The 22,672-nt window shown below is 41.5% G+C and overlaps 1 protein-coding gene and 1 long non-coding RNA gene across 4 annotated transcripts in view; both read right to left on the reverse strand.

Annotated features, from left to right (window-relative positions):
* Positions 1–1,899: 1,899 nt before the first annotated feature.
* Positions 1,900–17,331, reverse strand: LOC137840080 (uncharacterized). Its single transcript, XR_011086514.1, has 4 exons — positions 17,078–17,331; positions 15,808–16,009; positions 2,688–2,756; positions 1,900–2,603 (listed from the first exon to the last, which is right to left on the reverse strand). It is a non-coding gene; the product is annotated as an uncharacterized lncRNA (long non-coding RNA).
* Positions 17,332–17,490: 159 nt separating this feature from the next.
* LOC125988496 (FERM and PDZ domain-containing protein 4-like) overlaps positions 17,491–22,672 on the reverse strand; it is a 29,816-nt gene continuing 24,634 nt past the window's right edge. For all 3 annotated transcript variants that reach the window (XM_049753788.1, XM_049753786.2, XM_049753787.2), the window contains exons 15-16: positions 21,622–22,605; positions 17,491–21,535 (exon numbers count right to left, since the gene is read on the reverse strand). In XM_049753788.1, the coding sequence (XP_049609745.1) occupies positions 18,330–21,535; positions 21,622–22,605 (4,190 nt within the window). In that variant the 3' untranslated portion in view covers positions 17,491–18,329. The remainder of the gene's footprint in view (positions 21,536–21,621; positions 22,606–22,672) is intronic.

Here is a 22,672-nt window from a genome sequence, read left to right on the forward strand (position 1 = left end):
ATTTGTTACTTCAGCGGCTACTTCCTGGCAGTGGCCAATGTGATCATTGGATTGAGTTGTTGAAGCTATGACTACAATGCGGCCCGTGAAAAAAATGAGTTTGACACCCCTGATCTAGACAACATTCATCTGGGCCCCTGTGGCTCTATTGGTATTGTGATTTGTTTAGTGACACAAGGCTTGGCAGTTCAAATCCCAGGTCTGACTGACTGCTGTCAAAGTCTCCTTGGGCAAAACCCTGAACCCTTAATTAATTTCACCACATGCTTCTTCCACACGTGCTGCAGACTGTAACTATCAACTTGCGTCTGGCACTGATTCCAGCCGAGACACATTTCCACAAGCTTGTCACATACTACATCTTCATGCCTAAATCCAAAAAGGTTTATGACACAATGACACAGTCCCTTAATGTTGTTGACCTGCTGTCAGCAAGACCAAGATGCGCCATCTTCTGACCCCCACCCCACACACACACATGCATCCCCTCATCACGTTGTCTGCAACATCTCAACGCTCAATGGCTGTGGCACGCCCACGGCCTGACCGCCAACGGACGCAGTGAAAAGGCAAATTATAGCATGGGCTGTCTGCCAACCACAGAGTATTTTCCTGTGAGGTGCACTTGTCTCTGAGCTCAACTGTATGTCTCTGTGTGGTTTGGTTTCTTATGGCTTGAGGTCCATTCCGTGACCCAGCTGAAATCTATGGCCACAATGATTTGACCCCTTTCGCAAAAAAATAAAAATAAATCATGATTGCTCAGCCACATAGTGACAGTCATGGAAATTGAAGCATATCTAAATTGACAGACAGGATTTGCTTTCACGGGCCACATAAAATAATTTGGGGGGCCGGATCTGGCCCTCGGGTCTTGGCTTTGACACGTGGTTAAGAAGCACATTCTCCTGTTTTACATTTAAAGTACAGCTAATGAGCTTCAGCACCTCTCTTAGAGCGGAGAGCTAGTTTGCATGGATATACAACACGTATATGTTATTTTTCATATTTTTTTGCTCCACAGCATGGCAATAAAGATAGTTGTTACTTACTACTTAGTGAATGAGGCCCAATTATTGCCCTGATTTTCTAGGACTAACATGCAGTAATTCGCTGTGTCATGTCTATTGCATGAATCTCTAAAGCAGATTGTATATGTTCAATTGTCTGCAGGGTTTTTATCATCATGGCAGTTGGTGTAGAATGGCAAATCGTGATCAAGGTACAATCCTGGCCTATATCCGACTGTTCAAAATACTAACTCATCCTAGAGAGCCCTGGCTTTTGTTTAATGTGTCATAGGTCAGCACTCATCATCATTTTGCTTCTGAAAAAGGTGAAAAGCACAGATCGGTTGCAAGAGAAATAAAGAATAGTCTACCACATATATTTTCCCTTCTTTGAAATTAAATGAAAGCTACGGGGCTTTTGTCTTTGCACAAACTGGCATTGCCATCTGCTTGAGACCATTCACATTGACTGAAAACACAACTTCTGTCTTGCCTGCATTAATTATAGCTTGGGTGCTCACTGCATTATTCTAAAATTATTCTGCAAGGTTGAGCACAAAACACTCTTTACCCTGAACTACAGGGCCAGATTTTCTTTTTTTAATGGGGAACCGCTTCATTTAGACTTTGCGCTCATACATTTCTTATGCCTTTTGTGTTGTAATGTCATGGCCAAAACAGAGCGCATCTTAGCTACCTCAGGCTTCAGGAAAAGTTACTTCTCAGTGTCAGCCTTTGCAAATCTGAATATCAGCTTTTTAGGTAGTTTTCATCATGGGCCATGAAATTTTTGCGGTTGTTGTGAACACTCACTGAACTCTTATTCCTGCAACTTTTTCATCTCCAATGTGTTGTAGCTGTGTATATGCTTTTTATGGAATCAGACTGATTGGGCCACATCTGGGCAACATCGCGTCAACCCATTCCACTTTATTAATCCCCGATGGGGAATTTAAAAGGCACGTAAGAGCAGCATGATAAAAAAATGTCGAACAAAACATCAGCACCACGAATAATCTCCTGGTTGTTGTTATTGATTTCCCACAGGCGCCGACGTCACAGACTGTGTCCTCGCTACTCAGTTCTAGTCAGTCAGGTGATTATAATTGAAGCTCTTGTTGTGTGATCATAATGAGCCATTCACACAATTGGTTTAAGAGATTTGCAAGATCGAAGTTATCTCTACAGTACTGAAGTCCATCAAAATTACCTTACATAAAGATTTGTTAATCAAGCAAAAAATGCATGTGTAGGGTTGTTATGCTATTTAGAACTAATGTCATTTCAGAAGTTCTTTCTTTGATGTAAGTAAATAAAAAATGGATTTTTTTCTTTCATTACTTTGTATGGTGCACACATATTACTGGTCCTCTTAATGATTGACTCTATTCATCACTTCAGCTGACGGCTGAAAATGGCAATCGGCTTCTGATGGCATGTAACACAGCTCGCAGAGAGCCATCATGCTAAAGGCCAGGTTTGTTTGAAGTCCGCTTTGCAATGCATCAGTGGCGATGACCTAGATTCCCCATCACTCCTTCCTCCAAGAGTGTGTGGCAAGGCGTCCTCATTTCTGCCTTCTCCATGCTCCAACTATGTCAGCACACATATAAACATTTGCCACAGAGACACATTGCGACAAAATGCCATGACCACCACCCACCAACTCACACTCACCACGCCACAATGTTTGTCCCTTGGGATGAAGGTGAAAGGTCGAGTGACAGAGTAAATGGGAGGCAGATGCTTCGACGAGTGATACAAAAAAAAAAAGAGAAAAAGAAACAAGCAATTAATTGGTTCATGCAAGAAGCGTGCGCATTTGGTTAGACACAGAAGCGGAGAGATGTTAACATATTCGGAAGTGGTCTATATCCTTAAGGTACAATCTTTCTCATCTATGCCCCCCCCCCCAAATGTGGCAACTAAAAATCTTCCCACGCACCACACACAACACAACAAAATGCTTCAAGTCAACAAGCAGATTCAACAAGCCAGAAAGTGCACAAGCAATGTTTTAATTATGCATGATGCACACCATTACATTGGCCTGTCAGTCTGGGGACATTGCAGTCTTGTTGACAGTTACCACCCATGGCTTTTTGTCACTTTGTTCCTGGCTCCAAAACATTGTTTGCATAAAAAAGACACACTAAATCCACATCAGTTACAGATGGTAGTATCAATTGATCAAATATTGTGCATGGGTTTCTGTTGTAATTGCTCATGCAAAAAAAACAACTGTGTCCATCAGCACTGTGCACCAGCATCTATCACCCCAAAATTTTTTGTCTAAATAGCAAGTTGAGAAGCAGAATGTTGAATAAATTAAACAAAACAAATAACAAAAGCCAGAGGGGATTTGTGAAATATAAAGTAAGAAGGATACTATCATTTGTGCCTTGATGTCAGATTCCGTAGTTTGGTGCCATAAATGATAGACAACACAAGTAGAAATGCTTTTTCATGGTTGTTTTCAAATGAATTAACTTGCCAACCTAATACAGTCAGACTTAATTAACTTAAAATATTACCATACCGATATTACCAATTAGACCATGAGCATTAAGGGTTCATTTGAAAAGTCACATTGATGCCCATGCACTACTCTGCGTGTTTGGCTAGGCAGAGCACGCTCCCATTTCATTATTTTGCTTCATCTGTGAAACGGTCCACCTCAGCATTATTTTTTGTGCATTTACTGCTGTGGGTTTTTTGCAACAACTTTTGGTTTTGCATTTTTTTTGTTTTTGCACATTTACATGCACCCTTGGGTGTTATGAGAATCTACTTCATAGCTCATGGGTTATTCAGTCCACTTTGTGTTCCACTTTACGGCTGAAATCAAACGTTCCAATAAAAAAAGAAAATGAAGAACTAAGAGTAGTCTCATCAGTAGACATGACATGACGACTCATGACAACTAATTTACGATTTGCACAACAATAATCTACAAGGCGCATTAATCACCAATTTGTAGCTTTGGCTAGAATATTTTTTGGGGGACAATTTTTATTCTGAACATTCAACTACACAAACAATACCGAGCTTTCCGTTTGCTATCAGACAAAATCCCTGCATAAAACCAAATGAAATTGAGGAAGCAAAATAAACACACAGAGAGAAAATTTGATGCAGCACTGTTGTTAGGGTTTTCCAGGTTATCTTGATCCTATGATTATGTTGGAATGTAACCTGTAATAATTAAACTCGCCTGTCCTGTCTTAACAAAAGTAGTAGAACAAAGTGACTAGCTGCAGAGGAAGCAATCAAAGTTGTTTAGTTCACACAACATCGTGAAGGACCCCCTGCTGTGCTTTGATCAGCCAGGGGCTTCGGCCATTTGTCTACTCTGACCCCCACTCTCACCCCCACTCTGTTCCTCCTAATAAATATGCCCTTGCAGGAAGGAGATCTTTCAGACTTCATTCGATAATCGCTGTTCAGACAGCGACGAATGGACTCTCCACCTGCAGGTGTCTAAAAGAACTTGCCTTGTCTCTTGTGGTTCTTGCAAAATAAGTTGGAGTGAGCAAATCTCTAACAACTGTGGTAACCTAGGTAGAGATATGAAAAACAAGAAAAACTAACTTTAAGTCAATCTGTAATTTGCAGAATATCAAATATTGTGTTGAAGCTTAGAATTTATCATTCTCAAAACTGAGAGAACACTGTATATTTTAGAATCGTTGGATTTCAATAGAAATGTTAGGTTAAAATATTCTTCATGATGCTGATTCACTTCCTTGTTGTTTTGTTTCCTGAATTGTATTAAGTCAAATTATTAATATAATATTATAATATAATTAATCAATTATTGATAGCATGCTAGCATGCCCGTGACCCTCGTGAGAATAAGCGGTTCAGATAATGGATGGATGCATGATATTGTTACTCAATCTCATATTTTAGGGGCAAATGCCACCCAGCAATGAGGGGCAGTTTTTACGATTAGAATTACTGTCCATATCTTTACAAATGCAATAACATTTATTAGAAAACAGAACTGAAAAATATCTTCACATCAAGGATGTTGTCATTGCTGTTACCTAAAATGCCAATGTTGATGTGACAATTTTTAGTAAGTTGCAGCTTCTTTAAATAAAAAAAAAAAATGCAAAGATCCGTGCAACAAATATAGCCATGAAGACGCCTCAGTCCCCAACTCTTATCAAGTCAGACTAAGTAACCTCCAGGCTGTCTCTTGTGGTCTCCTTAAAAATTAGAGATTGAAGATTCCTTATCTTCTAGTAAGCACCTGGGAACGGTGCCAGCGGCCAGGAGCACCTATTACACCACAAACGCGTGTGCTGCTGGATGACTTCAAATATACAGTACATCACGAAAGGCCATTTAATTATCAGAACGTCCACCTTCTTGCCACTGACATCATTCTTTGTTCCTTCTCATGCTAAGGTTGGCCAAGTGGAAACAACATACAGTACACTGAGTACAAGCAAAAGGAATGCACATTTATGTAAGTGCAGGCTGAGGTACTGCATTTTTTCCCTCTTTGAACAGAGCATGGATGGACTGCCAAAGCTGTGATCCATTATTTATTTGCTCTGCGCACTGTGTGTGGAAGGATGGGTATGATGGGCGGAGTCTTACATTTCCTAATGAGGAAAAGCAACAGCATAACCTGCTTGCTCTTCAAAGAAAATGTCACAGTGGTTTGGCACTTTTCTCGACAAAAGCATCACACAAAATATGTGTAGCCAACAATCTACAGCTCGAGCCACGGAAGAGAGAGCAAAACTGCAGCTACGAGCGCCATCCTGCAGCAGCATGTAACACATGAGTTTTGTGGTACCCTGAGATTTGCATTTCACGGAATTTCTCAGTAAATAAACTGTTTCCTGATGACAAACTCCAGGTATATTTTGTGCATTTTTGTGTGCACGATGACATGTTACCTATTCATTTAGATGTCCATGTCTTGTCATCTTAGCAATTCAAAGATCTGCTTGATTATTAGCATCCATCAGTGAGTATTGCTGGATGTGAACATTGTTGAGGAGTGGGAATATGAAGGGCATTCAAATACAGCACAGATAAAAGCAGTCATTATTTCTGCACAGACAACCTTGGGCGTGCAAAGATAAACTGGCGGGTAGGGTGCAAGGTTGAACTTTATTTCTACCGTTTTATCCTTGGTCACCAAACATACTGTAAAATCAGCATTCCTCTTCTGTAGCTCCAATTCATGAGGAGGGAATCCATTAACCATGTCATGATATGACGTAAACACTGCAGTCATCTTGAGAAAAAAAAAAAAAGACCTCTTAGTGATATGTACCTACTCAGGCAAGCTTTGATCGATTGACACCTTCAGCCGTGACACCTTAATCATCTCCAGTACTTTTGGAAATATGCCCGGTGCTACATCAATGCCAGTTTGCAGTCGTCAAACTGTAATCTGTACCACAGATTTACTTTGCAGGCCTGTTAAGCACGAGGCATCTAATCAGCGTAACCATCTGGGTCGGAAATGCTGAAGGAAGGTGGAGTGTCATCGAACAACAACAAATGTCAATTATCTTCTCAAATACTTGTACAAGAGCTAACATGAGAATAAAGTTAGATGTTATATTGCTCTCTCTACTAAGGCGAAATATTCCTAAACATGAGGCTGACTTGTTCGATTAATCTCGTGGTTGCATCACCCGTCAATGCAAGTGCAAGGATAATGCAGATTAAAAAAATAATTTATCATATCAGCATTCTTTATTTGTATTCTTACCAATTAAATCTGGTAATAAATAAACAAAATAATCAAAACAAGACCCATTGCCATCACACATTTTGAATAATCACTCAAAATATACGAATATGTGGGTCGGACTGAGGATTCTCCGAGACTAATAATCTGCTCTTTAGAAACAATGTTGCTGAAGGCTCCGTTGGAGATGAATTTGAATTAAAACCTGAATTAAAACCTGATTTAGATAGATGTGTTTTCACTGACTGTGAAAAAGTGTCTGATAAAGGAGGGCCACCTTCATATGATTCATGTTTATATTTTATGCAGAACAAGAACCCATTGATCACTTCTCAGATGGGATACTAGAAAACTAAAACCAGGACAACTCAAGAAAGAAATACAGTGTAAAAATGGAAAGAAGACCTCGAGTATCTTTTCACCCATATCATGTGGGAATATTGTGTTATCGTGTGCTCTACTGAAGGTTCTGCTTACACTAAGACGATGTGATGGTCTGCTTCGTCAAAATTGAAAATCATTATCCATTTGATACATGTGCACGACTGATAAGACAGAGCTGCGTAGGTGGTGCACATTTTCCACTATTAATATAATTTGAAAATGAAAATGTGGATGCTTACATTATTATCCTCCAACAACATAAAATTAATGCATATTATAGTGCTAGGCTCCAGCACACCCGCGACCCCCGTGGGGACTAAGCGGTACAGAAAATGGATGGATGGATGTTATAGTGCACCACTGGTTGTTTTTAATCTAGACAATTATTTCAAGTGTAACTTAATTGGCACATCAATCATTTCAAACAATTTCTACAGGACTATTATTTTTACTCTTCAACATTTCTTTTCAAATTATAACACCCACTTCTGTTTAAATTCGAAAACCTCAATCACGTTGTTATGCTTGTCATGATCTTTGCATTACAATACTCACTACATTGACCCACGTTGATGAGCCTTATTGACAGCATTGGAACATACCAACAAATGATTTGTTGCTATACTTAATTATATATATTTGTCAGAGATTTACTTTCTACATTTTGGAATACCTCTGTACTTTTATCAAAATGGGCTTTTTTTACTTTTTCACTCTCGGTGGATGACGACAACGTAAAAGAGATGAAACTCAAGAGAGGTAGAGTCAGTTTGAAATCTAGATTGTTTGATTGAAATCTTGGGGCCTTAAAAGGTAGTGGGGGAAATGGTAGCAGGGACACGGAGGAACGTGCGCCAGGGAGCATTAATGACGATGAAGCAACAAGAGCTTTGAGCTCCCACGGGGGTTCCTGGGAATCTCACCGACTGGTGTCGCATCAGCTTGCCAGCGTGGGAGTACAGAAGCCTGATGGCAAGCGGGTTCGACTAAATGGGGACAACATATGCACTGGTGATAATGACAAGTAGCGTCATTGCATGGGCAGCTCTGCTGGTCACCAAGCGTGCCACTTATATATGGTCAATCGAGTTCTACAGTTGGTAATCAGTTCCTTGCAAGAAGGTAACTCTCACACTTTATTTGTGCATTTCAATCAAAATAAATACTGCATACAGTTGATGCTGTTTACAATAACACATTCAAAAAACTACACTAAGCATAGACTATATGGCTATAATTTCTTACACTTTCCACTTGATAACTGTAAGAGAGAAGCAAGGCTGGGTGACAGATGGAATGCTTTCTTGTGTTCGTGTCAAATTGGTTTGGTTGCAATAGCCCATCCATGCTATCAAGGGAGCTAAATGTGCCATACTCTACCCAGAGGGAGTGCAGGGAAGCGGCCATGGAGACACGCCAGACTCACCATGGCCTTGTTTCCTAAACAATGTGGAATGACATACTTTGTTTAGGCTGTTCTAACAAATCTCGTTGGAGCAGATGGATTTATGTATTATGACCTAGAAAGCAAACAACAAACAGTCGTGCACCCTGGCGTGTAAAGACGGGATTTCATGTGGGAAAATATGTCAGTCGCAAGTGTTTTGTACCCATTTGTAGTAGGTGCAAGAGATTTTAATGAGCATTTCGAAACCATTGTTACCCCAGCACCCACATTGACTCGTTGAAACTCAATTGAAGTGTCACGATTGAGCAGGGATGTGCAGTCTGGGCAAGCGTGGTAGTCTACTCTGTTGTTTTCTGTTGTTACTTTGTATTTTTGTTTTTCCACTTCAATGTCCTGTCTGCATCTGGGTCCAAATTCTGTTCCTCACGTGATTACATACATTTACATAATTTCCCAAGCAGTCCACCTATATAGATAAGTACTCGGCAGGCATGAGCCATTATGGAATTTATTCAGAACCTTTCCACCATGTCGGCACGATGGCCACCTAGCCAATATTTAATGTTTTGCCGCAGACGTCACCACCTGCTCTAACCCCTTGTGCACCATGCTGGATGGATGGCTGGCTCTGCTCTCTGTTGTTACTTTTGTATGTTTGGATGATGTACGGACAGACGGACCGACTCTATATCCAGTTCTGTCATCTGTTGTTACTTTGTATGTTTCTATATAAAGACTGTTTTTCCACTTCCATGTCCTGTATGCATCTGGATAGAAGGGGTAGTGATCATCACATGCATTACAAACCAGTCGGGCAAAGTCATTAACACCATAAAAGCAGTTGGCTTCGTGGCCTTTGGTTTCTATCTCCAGGTTCCTTCGAGCAGCCTCTCACCCCAAGCGCTAAAGCAAATGACAACTTCTATCCATCAACTTCTCCAATGGCACATACTGTATAAGGTAAGAAACTGCAAGGACTGCATTTTTTTTTTCATGCATATGATATCTGGTCTGCTGAAGACCAAATGTTAACTGGGAAGAGTGCAATGAGGAATAGGCACAAAGGGGTGATGGGTGAGTTGTAGAGGCGGATGAGTTATATTTAGTAGAGAAGATAGATTACTACATCACGCATGACAAAAGAAAGATTCTACTATGAGCTTCCATCAATTTCAGCCCAAGGCACATAGAGTGAGAAGAGTGTGAATATTCTGTAGAATTTTATTTGTTAAGAGTGAATTTGTACATTCAACAGCAGAGCAGGTAGTCTGGGTGCAAGCAAACTCATAAATGTGATTTAAAAATACTTGATACAGGCTTTTTTTTGTAACCTTTCATTTTTTTGCGGGAGATGCGTTCCAGAACCACCTGTGAAAATCAAAAGTCACAGAAATTGAAACAGTATATAAATTATAGAAATTTAAATGCCAATGTGTTGAAATTTCCAACACATAGTGTTTCTTGTTGGCCGCGAGAAGCCCTGGGTGTAATTTAAGTCAATTAGAAGTGTGGTTTACCTAGCCAAGCAACACAAAGTGTTCAACCTCAGAATTTACTACACAACACTAACCCGGGGGACAACATGCATAGAGAAACCAACGTGAGTCACGGTTGCACATGGATCTCCTGTTCCATTGTGGTCCAGTACACAATATTAAAGCTTTTTAAACTCTCCCCAATACCTTTATGCTACATAAGCCTTTCTTATTCCCTTCATAACCATTCACACACTGTATTTTAAATTTACAGTAAATAATAGAACAAACGTGATATTGTCATGTGTCCTGACTTCTTCGGAACCGTCCCAGTTACTAATGCAATTTTATCATAGTCATTCCTTCAAAGAAAATAATGGAGTAGAAGAAATGCGGTTTAACGTTAAAGGGCAAATGCATAAATAATGTTGACCCAGCAAAGTTGCTAATTATTTTGTACTGCATGTACTGTTGGCCTGAATCTAAAGCTAAAATTATTAATTCATGCTTTTTCCCCCCATCTTTCTGTACTTGTAAATTTCTCTCTGTTGTAAAATGAAACACTAAAGAGTAAAGTATTGCAAACCAGTCAAATGTTATTCCTGTAATTCATTTTGTATCTTAGTTGTAAAATTTAAGGGACCAAAAATCAGTTGCCAGCCAATAGCAGGGCACATATTGATGAACAACCATCCGTACTTGCACTCACAAGCTATTTGGAGTGCTCAATCAGCCTACCATGCAAGGTTTTGGGATGTGGAAAAAAACGGAGTGCCCGGAGAAAACCCACGCAGGCACAGGGAGAACATGCAAACTCTACACAGGGAGGGCTGGAGGTGAGAGGAGTGTGCGCTGCTCCATAAGGGGACAAGCACGACAGAACATTGGTAAACAACTATGTTAAAGTTTTTCGATTACGAGCTCTCGATCATCCCAAATGGTTCCTTGAGTCAAGTTTGCCCTATAATGCAGTGCCCAAGTAACATGCCTCATTTCACAGTTAGTAACGGTAACAGTGTAACAATTAATACAGTAATTGAGTTGATCATCCGTTACTGGAAAAATATAAGTCCCAACACTGCTTATCACCAGTGAGGTTTTAAATTAAAATGTAATTTATTCAAGCGTATTGACATGCCAGAAGATTTGTTGATATTTCCCTTCTGCTACAAACAAATCATGCTGTCATCATTTCCAATAACAAGGCCTTGCTAATAAAGATGTTTAAAAAAGAACTCTATTACAAATGCATATTCCCCTCTTGCCAATGCCCGAAAACAAGTGGCAGGCATTCATGCAGCTTCTGGGAAAGTGGATCTCTGCCAGACCCCTGTGGCTTGTGATGTGAACTGGACAAGTGGTGCAAAGCTCAGCAAAAAGTGAAATGCCAGCAGATCATTACAGTATATGGGGATGCTGTGAGTTAAACTTTCTCCTGCTCCTCTATTAAAGTTTGGCCTATTCGTTAAAAACATTACTTCAAACTACACCTGCGCAATCGACCAGTGACAGAGACCCTGAGAAGCCAATAAGTTTCCTTTGTTGAAGCCTTAGGCAGCTCCCACGTGTTCTGCATCTGCTTTATGACATCCCCAATGTACCTGATTTAGCCCTGAGGGAGAGTCAAGCAAGGATGGAATTCAGCATCGGTGCTGAAGCAGCAGAGTCTTTGTGAATTTTGCCCTCAGTGCTTTACATACCTCAAGATGTATTAAGTGCTATTTTTACGATAATACGAGATTGATTTTTTTCACCACAACAAATAGTTTTGACACTATCTGGAGGGTTGTATTGTTTGGTTTCACCCAGCAATCAGGTTGCCTTCAGCTTGTATCTTCATCATGTCCAAACAGTGGAGCAGCAGGATGTCACAGAGATTAGAGTGAATGCCTTTCAACTGCATGATGTGTGTCTCAGACCTTCTGGATGGCATTTGTGCTTGCGTGCACTCTAATCCTCACACCCCCTCTTTGCGGAGTGAGGACTGTTCTGTTTCATAAATAAGACACAATTTAAAGTTAACAGGAGCCATATTTCAGGTTTACCTGTTGCACTAAAAACACGTTCTGGCACACTCAAACTAAACTGCAAAGAACAACAAATATGATTGGATCAGAGTTAACAATTGGTGGCTAGTGACAATGAATGAATGAATTTCCCAATAACATAAGGTAAAGGTTGGGGGTAGCATCACCAAATAAGTCACATGCAAAGATACTTGTTTGTAGTCACATGCAAAGATACTTGTTTGCACACCCATTACATCATTTCATGTTGCTAATGAAGGGAGAACATTCAATAAGAAATTGATTTAGGTGTGACTTTCTAATATGTTTTTACCCGTACTTGTACAAAAGGTTGAACAGTACATTAAGATCATAACTGGGCTATGTTTCCAGGAAGCAATGGATTTAAATAGATTCCCCTTGTGCATATGTCAACCCCCACCACAATCCACTCGCAAAATAATGTGCTTCGCTGAAAATCTGATTTTTTTTTTTCAACAGAAACCCTCGATTATATGACCGTATCTAAGCCGTTAGGAATTCAGGAATATTATTTCATCCATTTATTCACTCAGCACAATTCCTCACAAGATACTGATTTACAATACAGTGATACCTCTCTACTTACGAACTTTACGAGATATGAACTGGAACCAAATTTTGTTACTACATCTCAGTGTGCTAGCAGCAATTTTTATTGATTAAATAAACACCTCTGTTGCTCATTACGAGTGATGCATGGAATGTTTTACACTGTCTCTTTGGACAGGGAGGGCCACACAAGATGAAAGTTTAATGCAGCTTTCGGTGGTCAGAGATAGATTTTTTTTCTCTTTGAGAAAATCCGTTCTTGTCTTTGGACACAGATGGGGATTTACCGGCTACCTGTCTCCTCTTGACTTTTTTTTTTTTTTCCAATCTCCTTTGCTCTCAAGAGCCTATCTGCCAGCAGAAACAGAACACCTGTGTGCTTATCAGGCACAGTCTTCCTTTGGGCACCATCTTCCGTCTGGGGGGCCGCCGTGACAGATAATCTTCCCATTGGGGGACCATTCCAAGTACTAGGCCTTGTCAACACAGGTCCATTAAATTCTCCCTTTCCTTTTTCTCTCATGACAATTGTTCACACTGCAGATTATTCAGAAGCAGGCATATTTATTAAGTCAAATATCAACACACTACACTTCACAAACTTGCAGATTAGGCTAGTATTACCTTAAATTGGTTGCCATGACTACATAAATTTACAATCTTTGTTTAGGACTTATAATAATAAGTATACATGTGTATTTATTTGCATAACAATCTTTATGTTTATGATTTTGTGTTAAATCTTGGTGAAATGAAATATTTTGTAAATAATTCCTTTCGATTTGGGTCACGAGCCGGATGGAAAGTCAGATGTCTTGGACTTTTATTGTGTTTGATATATCTCCTACTGGTTTGTAAGGCACGGACAATGTAATACTTTGTTTATTAATTGAATGTTTGAGTCTTTTCACTTATATAAACTATTGTAAATACTACAGAATATCTTTGTTTTAGTTTTTTATAATGGACGAGCAAAAAATGGCGTGTGGTTCTTTACCAGAGTAGAAACACAGCTTGTGCCGCCTAAGCATGTGACGTAAGTAGTAAGATCTCGATGCCGATTGGCTGCCACTGAAGAAGATGCCGCAGAAGAAGAACATTTGAGGGTCCTAAAAGTATTGCTGACAAAATGTAATTTAGCAATCACAGAAGGGCATTTAAAATCACAGACTTACTGGCTGACTTTCCTAGAATAGCAACGACAAATTTATCAGTGATGGATGTGCAGTTAAAATAGTGATGACGGCGTGACAGATTGATATTACAGATTTGGTCAGCTTGAAATATTGACGGGCTGTCAAGTAATGCCTGCACAAAGTCCATTTCACACAACAACACATACTCAATGGAAATGGAACACATAATGAACGTGACCGTTGCTGTTATGTTTCACCTTGGCGCATGCTTAGTGGCCAACCAGGAGCGAGCATGGATACATATTGTACATGTTTATGGCCGTATGAAAAGACCTTTACGGATACATGCATGCACACGCAAACACAGACACACACATGCTCACACGCAGTACTGCATCTTGCGACTGACCCACTGAAAGTCTGGAGATTGATCAAAAAGAGCTTGTGCTATATAAATAGCCTTCAATGCACAGATATAAATAACAGCAATTAAAAGCGTCAGTATTTGTTTTATCATTGACAGAATGGTCAAAACAGCTGTGAATTTTGACTGGACAGCATGAAACAGATTTATAGAGGAAATGAGGCCTACAGTAAATCAAAGAATACTAAAGGCTCCTAAATGGTGGCAAGAAACAAAAAAAAATTGCTTCCCTTAGTTCCCCAAGTCAGATTGCTGACACAAATCGGAATCCGTTCTTAATTGTGGACCGGCGCGTGTTAGTCGGGTTAGGGTTACATTCCATAATCATTCTTATGTACTGTGCAGTATGTGTGTCGAATTAGTCTACATATTCAGTGCAGGAAAATAAAACTCTGGCAGTGACAACATGTCAAAACGGATTGCAGCCATTAAGCAGTGAATAAGTATCCAATGTGAAATAATGTGCATTTGTGTGATCGTCCCTATTTGCAAAGTGACAAAACAATATTGAAGAAACATGAGTTGCTCGGTTGTACTGCTCTTTGTGTGTCCAACTCTCCTCTAAGATGAAGGGGGTGCTCTTTTGAGGGTACTTGCCTCGGCATAATTGCCTGTGATCGTTTTCTCGTCAAGCTTCCTGCATAATTTGAAATTTTGACAGCTTCTATTATGTTTTTCCTCTCAACTCCCTGCCTACCATTGAGCTTTCAAACAATATATTTAACGCCTGCCAGTGCGGTTCATAGTCTAAATGCGCACTCGGTGCCATTTTGACCTTGCATTCGATTTTTTTTGTATCAATTTGATGAGTGAACTTTGACATTTGTATTGTCGTTAAACAATGAAGATTATAACAGACGGATAAATAGTACCGTGACTTTATACTGCACAATTACATTTTTGATGAATTTCCAATTCACAATATAGACTATCTTCACACTAAAATGATGAGCTACACTCAAATGCGGCAAACAATTTCTCAATGTTTGGAGCTCATTCTTATTCAGAATGGCTGACGAAGGCCCAGACTGCAGAGGACCATTAACTAGAGTGACGACTGATGACAGAATCAGGGCATGCCACTTTATCTTCACAAGCCTTCGATATTGTTCCACTAATTTACTGTCTCGTCATTATTGTATCTTTTCCTCAGATTTTTCATTTTGAAAATACAACTGTCTAGGCAGCCAAACAATCCAACTCATGGTGACTTTTTCAATAAACCTAGTGCCCAAAATGTTCTGAATTAATTCACTAAAATGGGGGATTATTTTTGGTTCAAAGTCTGCATGACACCAGCCAGAATCATCCAGATGTTTGCCTGACCTTACAGCAAAGAAATAAAAAGAAATACCATACAAATATATGTACATGTTGCAAAGTGAAGTAACGAAAAACATTTTCATAAATATACCTCATCACAATAATTTCCAAGCTTGATATTTCATGAGCAACTGGATTAGATAATATAATGCATGCATCTAATAAACCGGTTCATTATATTAAAGTGGATACTATCCAATCCTTTCAAATTGGCATTTAACAATTTTTCACAAACAATGAAACAAATTGGCATTTAAAATAATTTTGGCCGCACAATGAAACATAGACACCAGACACCTCTTGGTTATGCTGGTTTCTTAGGGATTACCTTCTGAGCAGTTCCTGTCCTCTTCTTAGTGTTGGGCAGTGGTGCTGGAGTGCAGTGAGGCTGTGCGCTGCCATAATTCTGTAACATTGGTCTCGTGGAGTGTTGTGCCTTGCCATGTCCCACTGTGGCAGAGGTTGTGTTCTAACACAGGATCCCGCCATTTGTTCTGCAGAATAACTTGGCCCCACTTCTGGCATGTAACCTGGTTGTGAGGCATGAAAATGCAAGATAAGAAAAGTACAAATTGTGTTTTACCAATGCAAAATCTAATTAAGCTGAAAGCTTTGCTACATATTTCTTGATTGGGCTGACAAGGCCATATTATTAGGTACACTCTCAGACATCCATTTCAAGTGCTTATCCAAAATTATGCCTGTGCAGACAAACTCGGTTTTAATTATTTTTATTTAGAGAGTAATTCTTTTGACAATGTTTATTATTGTGGTTTTAGTCAACCCCATTAATTTCAGCAACCTACAATGATGTAGTGTACACATACCAGAAAAACAAACTAAAATCAAAGTAATTGTAGTGCTTTCTCTCCCCACCAGCATGTCAACAAAACCAAAGTAACAATTACAGATCCAGCTCTTGCATTATACCAATGCATGCATCTCTATGATTGCAGCGGTTAAGTGGACCATCTGTACAAACAAATGGGTATTATTCACTTTGGACGCCACTAGGTGGGGCTATGCCTTTCTGGAGCGGTGAACGTCCCTGTTGGAACTAAAGCGACTTCAGCCCTGTGGTCTCAGACACTTGGGTTCTTGTCTCTGCGATTTAATGGAATGCATTTCTGCGGAAGAGGATTAGGGCCAGTGAAGAAAGAAAAAAAAGGGGGGGTGACAGGATTGTGGACTTTAAAGTGAGAATTCTCATTTCAGACTCAGAACTCTAAGGGAAAAAGTCATAATTTTCATTTTAAAGTCGGAATTCTCACTTTAAAGTTAGAATTCCGACTTTAAAGTCAGAAAGTGTAAATTCTCACTTTTAAGTCAGAATTTGGAGGGGGAAAAAGTCCCATTCCTGTCATTCCCCTCCTTTTTTTTCCTTTTTTTTCTTCACTGGCCCTAATACTCTTAAATGAGACGTTAAAAGTTTTTTTTTTACCACTATTTTTGCTATTTTTGACCACGTGAAAACAGACAAAGTATGAGAAATAAATAAACCTGCTCAGCCAAGATGAGGGATCTCATAAGCTGGACAAAGACAAATGTAAAATAAACAATTGCACATTGAGAAAAAGCGACAAGCTACTGTGACCTACTCTCAAGTTTGGGCTGTGGCGCAGGTATTTCCACCAAGGCACGTTGCATTTGGAAGCGGCCGCCAAACTTTGGATCGGAGTAGCCGCTGCAGCTCTTAGAAAAACTTTCAACTTCCTTTTCCTTATAGTTGTCGAATCTTTCGTCTGTTGTGACTTTAGATTGATCTTGTGTGTGCCTCACAGGACAATAGTGTCAAAGCGCACCTATTGGAGACGTGAGGACTCACATGCGCTGTTTCCTGTTTAGTGGTATCTGATTGGTGGAACTAGTTCTACCTTGACAGAAGGGCCCCCACGTAATTAAAAACAAAAACGGAACAAGGTCACCACCCATATGGGTTTACAAAGACATCCAATAACAGGCAAGTTTAGAAATTGTACATTATATTACCATAAAAACACAGACGCACACAAACATTTAAAATATTTAGTTTTAATAGGTTTGTGAATAATTAATAAAAAGTCATTATTTTGTCATCAGACATCACTGCATTGGGTACATATTGTTGAGTTAAACCTTCAAGCACAAAGGTGATCCCAAAACATATAGACAAAAAGGTAAAAATAATTTTCATATGGCTAAAACAGTCTTAAAGCAAACATGGTCCAAAAGAAATTGCATACATTTTTACAGTACTGTATATAATATTTATAATTCTTAAAAAAATAAACAAAGTGATGAAATAACAAGCAGTGTTAAATATGGTGAAATTATCGAGCCACTCAATCTCAAACACATCTAACTTTGCTCTCAGACTGCAAGACAATTAGATTTCAGCCAAACCCAGTTGACTTTCGCAAATACATATTTAAAATTAGCACACAAAAAAAACCCAGCCCTCACATTTGCTTGCGTTACATTTGTGGAATTTCACATGCATCAGTGGCAAAACTGCACTTAAAGAGCTGACTGGAATTGCTACTGCAAAACATGACTGTATCATACAAAATATTGTGTAAATATATTTGAAAAATAAATTACATAATGCACAAGTAAAGGGGTTTCTACTGGGTATACATACAGTATATCATATAAAGGTCATCAACCTTATGGCTTTCTTATTATACATTGAAATAAAAATCAAGTTAAATGAGGGGTGCTTTTTAGCATGTTTTCGGGTGATGATGTAGATTGTAATGGCTAAACATATACAACTCCTGCAGTAGCCTCAAAAGGAAGTAGATGATTTAAAAACAGACTTCTGCTGACTGCATAGGCCACACTTTGAGAGCAAAAGGAGTGAAGGAAACTTTACTTGTTAAGCAGCGTTTTAAGAGAGCGTGTGAGTGCATTCGCGATGGCTGACATGGTACTAGAATGTCTCACCAGGGCCTTGACACTGTGTTCTCCCGGTGCTCCCACAGTTGCAACCTCAGCAGCTTTGAGTAAACAGATATAATTCATGACGACCTCATCTACTTTTGCAACAACCTCTCTCTGTTGGTGTGAGGCCGAGGCGCTGAGTCCTTTTACGAGACACATACACGCTTCGCAGAGACAACACAGCACCTGGAAACTGTACGTCACAGCTAGCAGCATCTCTTCAGGGCTGCCGTGCGCCTGCGCCATCCTCCGGCATGCCCGGCCTAACTCTTTGGACTCCACTGAGAGGAGTTGCTTGGATTGAGACACTGCCTGCATTGGCATTTGGACGCCTCGATCGCAGCGACCTATGCTGGACCTCACCAGTGCGATGAGCTCACTGGCATCACGCCGGACGTCTGTGAAGCCGGAAGGGAAGCTGTACATGCGGTCCTTGAGGGCGTTGACTCGAGCCAAGCGGTCGCTAAAGCTCATGTTGTTAAGGACCTCGCCGTACAGCTGCTCTCCAGCTGCATCCATGACTGAGCCACAGGGGTAGATGGCCAATGACGCAGCAAAGTCATTCTCTAGGTTACTCCCATCACGGCTTCGTCTTGGCGTGTCCCAATCGTTCTCATCATCTTCTCCCTCACTTTTACGCTTAAAGAAACAGTAGCTAAAAGGACCGTTGCACCGCCAAGGACTGGTGTCCAGTTTTTGAGAGCCCTTCATTTGTTTGTCTTTCTGTAAAGGAAATGCCACCGAAGCCCTTCTGCTGTCTACCCTGCCGCCTGATGACCAGCATGTGGTGTGCGATGACACTGAGCCCTGGGAGTAACTCTTGGACAGCCTCTTCCTTGTTGACCTCCTCTGGACTTTGGTTTCTCCCTGCTGGGGCACAGATGGTAACAAGGGCTGCTGGCTCTGGCTTCGACTGGGTTTTTCAAACAGCACCTCTACGCTGCCAGAGCCATTGGTGACATTACTAGAGCTGCGTTTTAATTCCCGGCCTCTTTGCGAGTAATTATTGAGAGGATCCAATTGTGAGGGCATTGTGCCAATGGCATGAATGTGGTTCTGATTTGGCCGTGACAGGGTTGAATGGGTGACCTCCTGTGTGCATCCAGAGTCGCTTGGGGCAGTGTTGCCATGTGCTGGAATTAATATAGGAGGAGGGGGAGACTGTGGATGAAGTGGTGGGGATGGAGAGGAAATGCCAGCCAGGGTATTTGTAGAAGCCTGTCTGGTAAAGGCTGAAGGACCCCTTCCCAGCGAGAAGTTGCTGAGGTCTGTTCGCTGACCACAGGGGGCAGAAGCTTGAAGGACTGCATGCCTTCCTCTTGGGTCTGATCTGCACAAGTCATCACTTAGTTGGATTCTTGAACGAGACTGAGGCCTACCAGCGGTTCCCCCACCCTCATGCGTTGTGTAGCCATCTTTCTTATACAGCGACAGAAACTGATCAGGATCCATACCGCTCCTCTCAAGCTCACTTTGCAGTCCAGAAAAGGAGCTTCTTCTTTCGGCGTTTGCCTGCTTCACATCTAAGCTACCGTTTGGGCCTTGTGTGTACGTGTCAGGACTTCTTTTAAGTTTGGCAGGAAGTGTGGCAGAGTGGTATGACTTTTGATCTTTATTCATCAGCTGCAATGCATGTGGGTTTACCAAATTGGGGCGAACAAAAGGGGACGATATGGAAGACGGCAAACATTGGCAGCGGGGGATTGTGCTCCCTCGATTCTTAACCATTTCGACAAGCTGTGGGTTGCTTGTGATGTAGCGACGAGTGTCTTTTTTCACACCGCCCCCCATGCCTGCACTGTGTAACTTTCCACCTTGGTGCATTTGACTTACAGTTAGGTAGTTGATCAATTGTCTGTATGCCTCACTGCCTTCTTTTTGGCTCTGCCCTTTAAAACAAGGCTTTTTGCTTGTCATTGTCTCTTTGTGTTTGGAGGGTGTGGCTGAGGACGGACGGCCAGGGTCAGCACCAGCAGAAGAAGCGTGAATGTTGGGCAGCATTTTTCGAAGGAGGACAGGGTCCGCATGAGGGTGCAAATCCTTTGCTTGGAGGCTCTGTCCAGGTTTAAGTTCTTCATAGTTTACGACCCTGAGTAAAGATGAGGAGGAATTTGAGATTGGGTGTCTTTGTAGGCGATGGTGTTTTGACTCAATGGCCCCCAGACCAAGCGGCGAGTCGGTTGGGGTGGCACAGAGACTGCTGTTTGCACTCCCACCAGCATCCAATGAGGAGCACAGGGAGCCCTGGAGAGAACTGTGACCTTCACCTTGTAAATTTGAAATTCTTTTCGCAAGGTGATACTCACACAAACGTGCAACACTTTGTTGTCTTGAAATGGGTTGATGATCATTCTGTACATCTGATCCTTGGTCTGAACACACCAGTGTGTTATTTTTATTTGGGGAGAGCAACGAGGCAACAACTAGATGTTCATCTTGCTCGGCAGCTCTATTATCTGTAGCACGCTCCCCTAGTGTAGCCACATCTAAAAGGCTATCAGGTGTAGAGGAAGTAGGACGGGTAACTCTGTGATGCTCGCTGGGGCGGCTATTCACAGCATGGTCCTGAGCATGTGTGTTTTCTTCCAAAAACAAGTTGTGTCTTCTCTGGCTTTCACCTCGATCACAGAATGAAGTTTGCTGACTATTCTCAAAATGAATGCTTCCACCACTCCCACGTCGATAGCCTTCCCTTGTGCTAAAGGTGTTATATTTCCTGCTTGAGTCTGCAGACTTTTTGTCATGCTTGCCCCCTGGCGTTGTGGAGCTTGGCCGCTGAAGAGTAGAGGAAAGGTTTGTCTGAGATGCCCCTCCCAGGAAGTTTGGCTGTAATGATGCTCCCGTGTCCAAATGTGGGCTCCTTCTTGGCGGGACGGCAGGTGGTCGGAGGTGCTGTGGACTGCGGGACTTCTTCAGGGTTGTTCCTTCAGTGCTAGGTGAAACAGGGAACTCTGTTTTCTCCTCAAGTAAAGGCTGGTACCCCTCCCTCGTGGCCACCAAGAGGCGCATGTGGCTCTCACCGAGTCGATGACAAGCGGCAAGCTCAGAGAGTTCTGTCATTTCTGAGGAGTTTGTTTCATTTCCAGAGTCAGAGGAAGACTGGGGACTAAAGCCTCGAGATGTGTAAACAACACCTGCAAAAGAAGTTGAGAGCGAGAGTGGTTTTACACAACTGGCACATACAGAAATGACTGATGACTCTGATTATAAATCAACAGACCTGGACTTTTCCTGCTGGGTGGTGGACGAGGTGGTGCAGGTCTATTCTCAGAGACAGACAGTGCTTCAAGTGCCTGCAGAGTGTTGACGACTTCGTTTTCCAGATGCCTCTTGCCTTCCGCCCTGCCCTCCTCTTGAGTAGGTATCGCATCAATTAATGAGACTGGAATATCATCGTTGACGCGCGGGCTCAGAAGCCTTCCCTCGGGCACCACGTCCTCGTCTGAACTGTCTCGAAAGCCTGGTGGCGGAGCTGCAATTGCAAGGTTAAGCGTCTGCAGCAGCGAGTCATCTTCATCGTCATCAACCGTGTCATCGCCCTCAGGTGGAGGCAGCGATGTAAGGTCGATGATGTCATCGCTAGGCCCAGAAAGCATGAGAAAAGAAGCTTTGCCGGCTGCGGTGGCCACTCCTTCGCTCGCTTCTGCGTCGCCTGCCGGTGTTCCTCCAGTGGAGTCTTCTTCACAAGAAGCCTCGTCCTCATCCTCCACATCGTCTGTTGTGTCACGATAAAACAGGTCTCTTAACAGTGGCTCATCACCCACTTCCCCACTTATTATGTTGCTATAGACATGTGTCAGACCACTGAAGTGCAATGACACCCTGCCCTGAGCCCCAAAGTCAGTATTTTGCAAGTAGGTTGGTCTTTCCTCAGCAACCTCAGCACTCTCCTCAATTCGTTCATTGACTAAGCCCCGAGGCTTGTTCAAAGGTGGGTCTCCTTCAAAAATAAATGACACTTTGGCACTACGAGGTGAGTCTTGAGGTTTGTGTCTTGAGGGCGGAAGAGGAGGTGGCACCGGACTCTGGGTCTGAAGGTCTCTGTCAGGCATTTGGGATTGATGGAAGCAGGGATAGAGGTTGTTTTCGCTCGGCTCATTGTCTGAGTATTGAGAGTCCCTGTAGAGGTCTGCTTGGCTTTGTGATAACTCCTGACAATCCCCAAAAGATGTGCTGTATGGCCACTCAAGAACGCAGTCCTGACCTGTAGATGAAAGTTTTATGATTTATGTGATTACAAATCAGTTCCTGTCCCTCACAATACTAATTTC

Source organism: Syngnathus scovelli, chromosome 2 (assembly GCF_024217435.2).
Source record: "Syngnathus scovelli strain Florida chromosome 2, RoL_Ssco_1.2, whole genome shotgun sequence".
In the NCBI taxonomy this organism is placed as follows: Eukaryota; Metazoa; Chordata; class Actinopteri; order Syngnathiformes; family Syngnathidae; genus Syngnathus; species Syngnathus scovelli.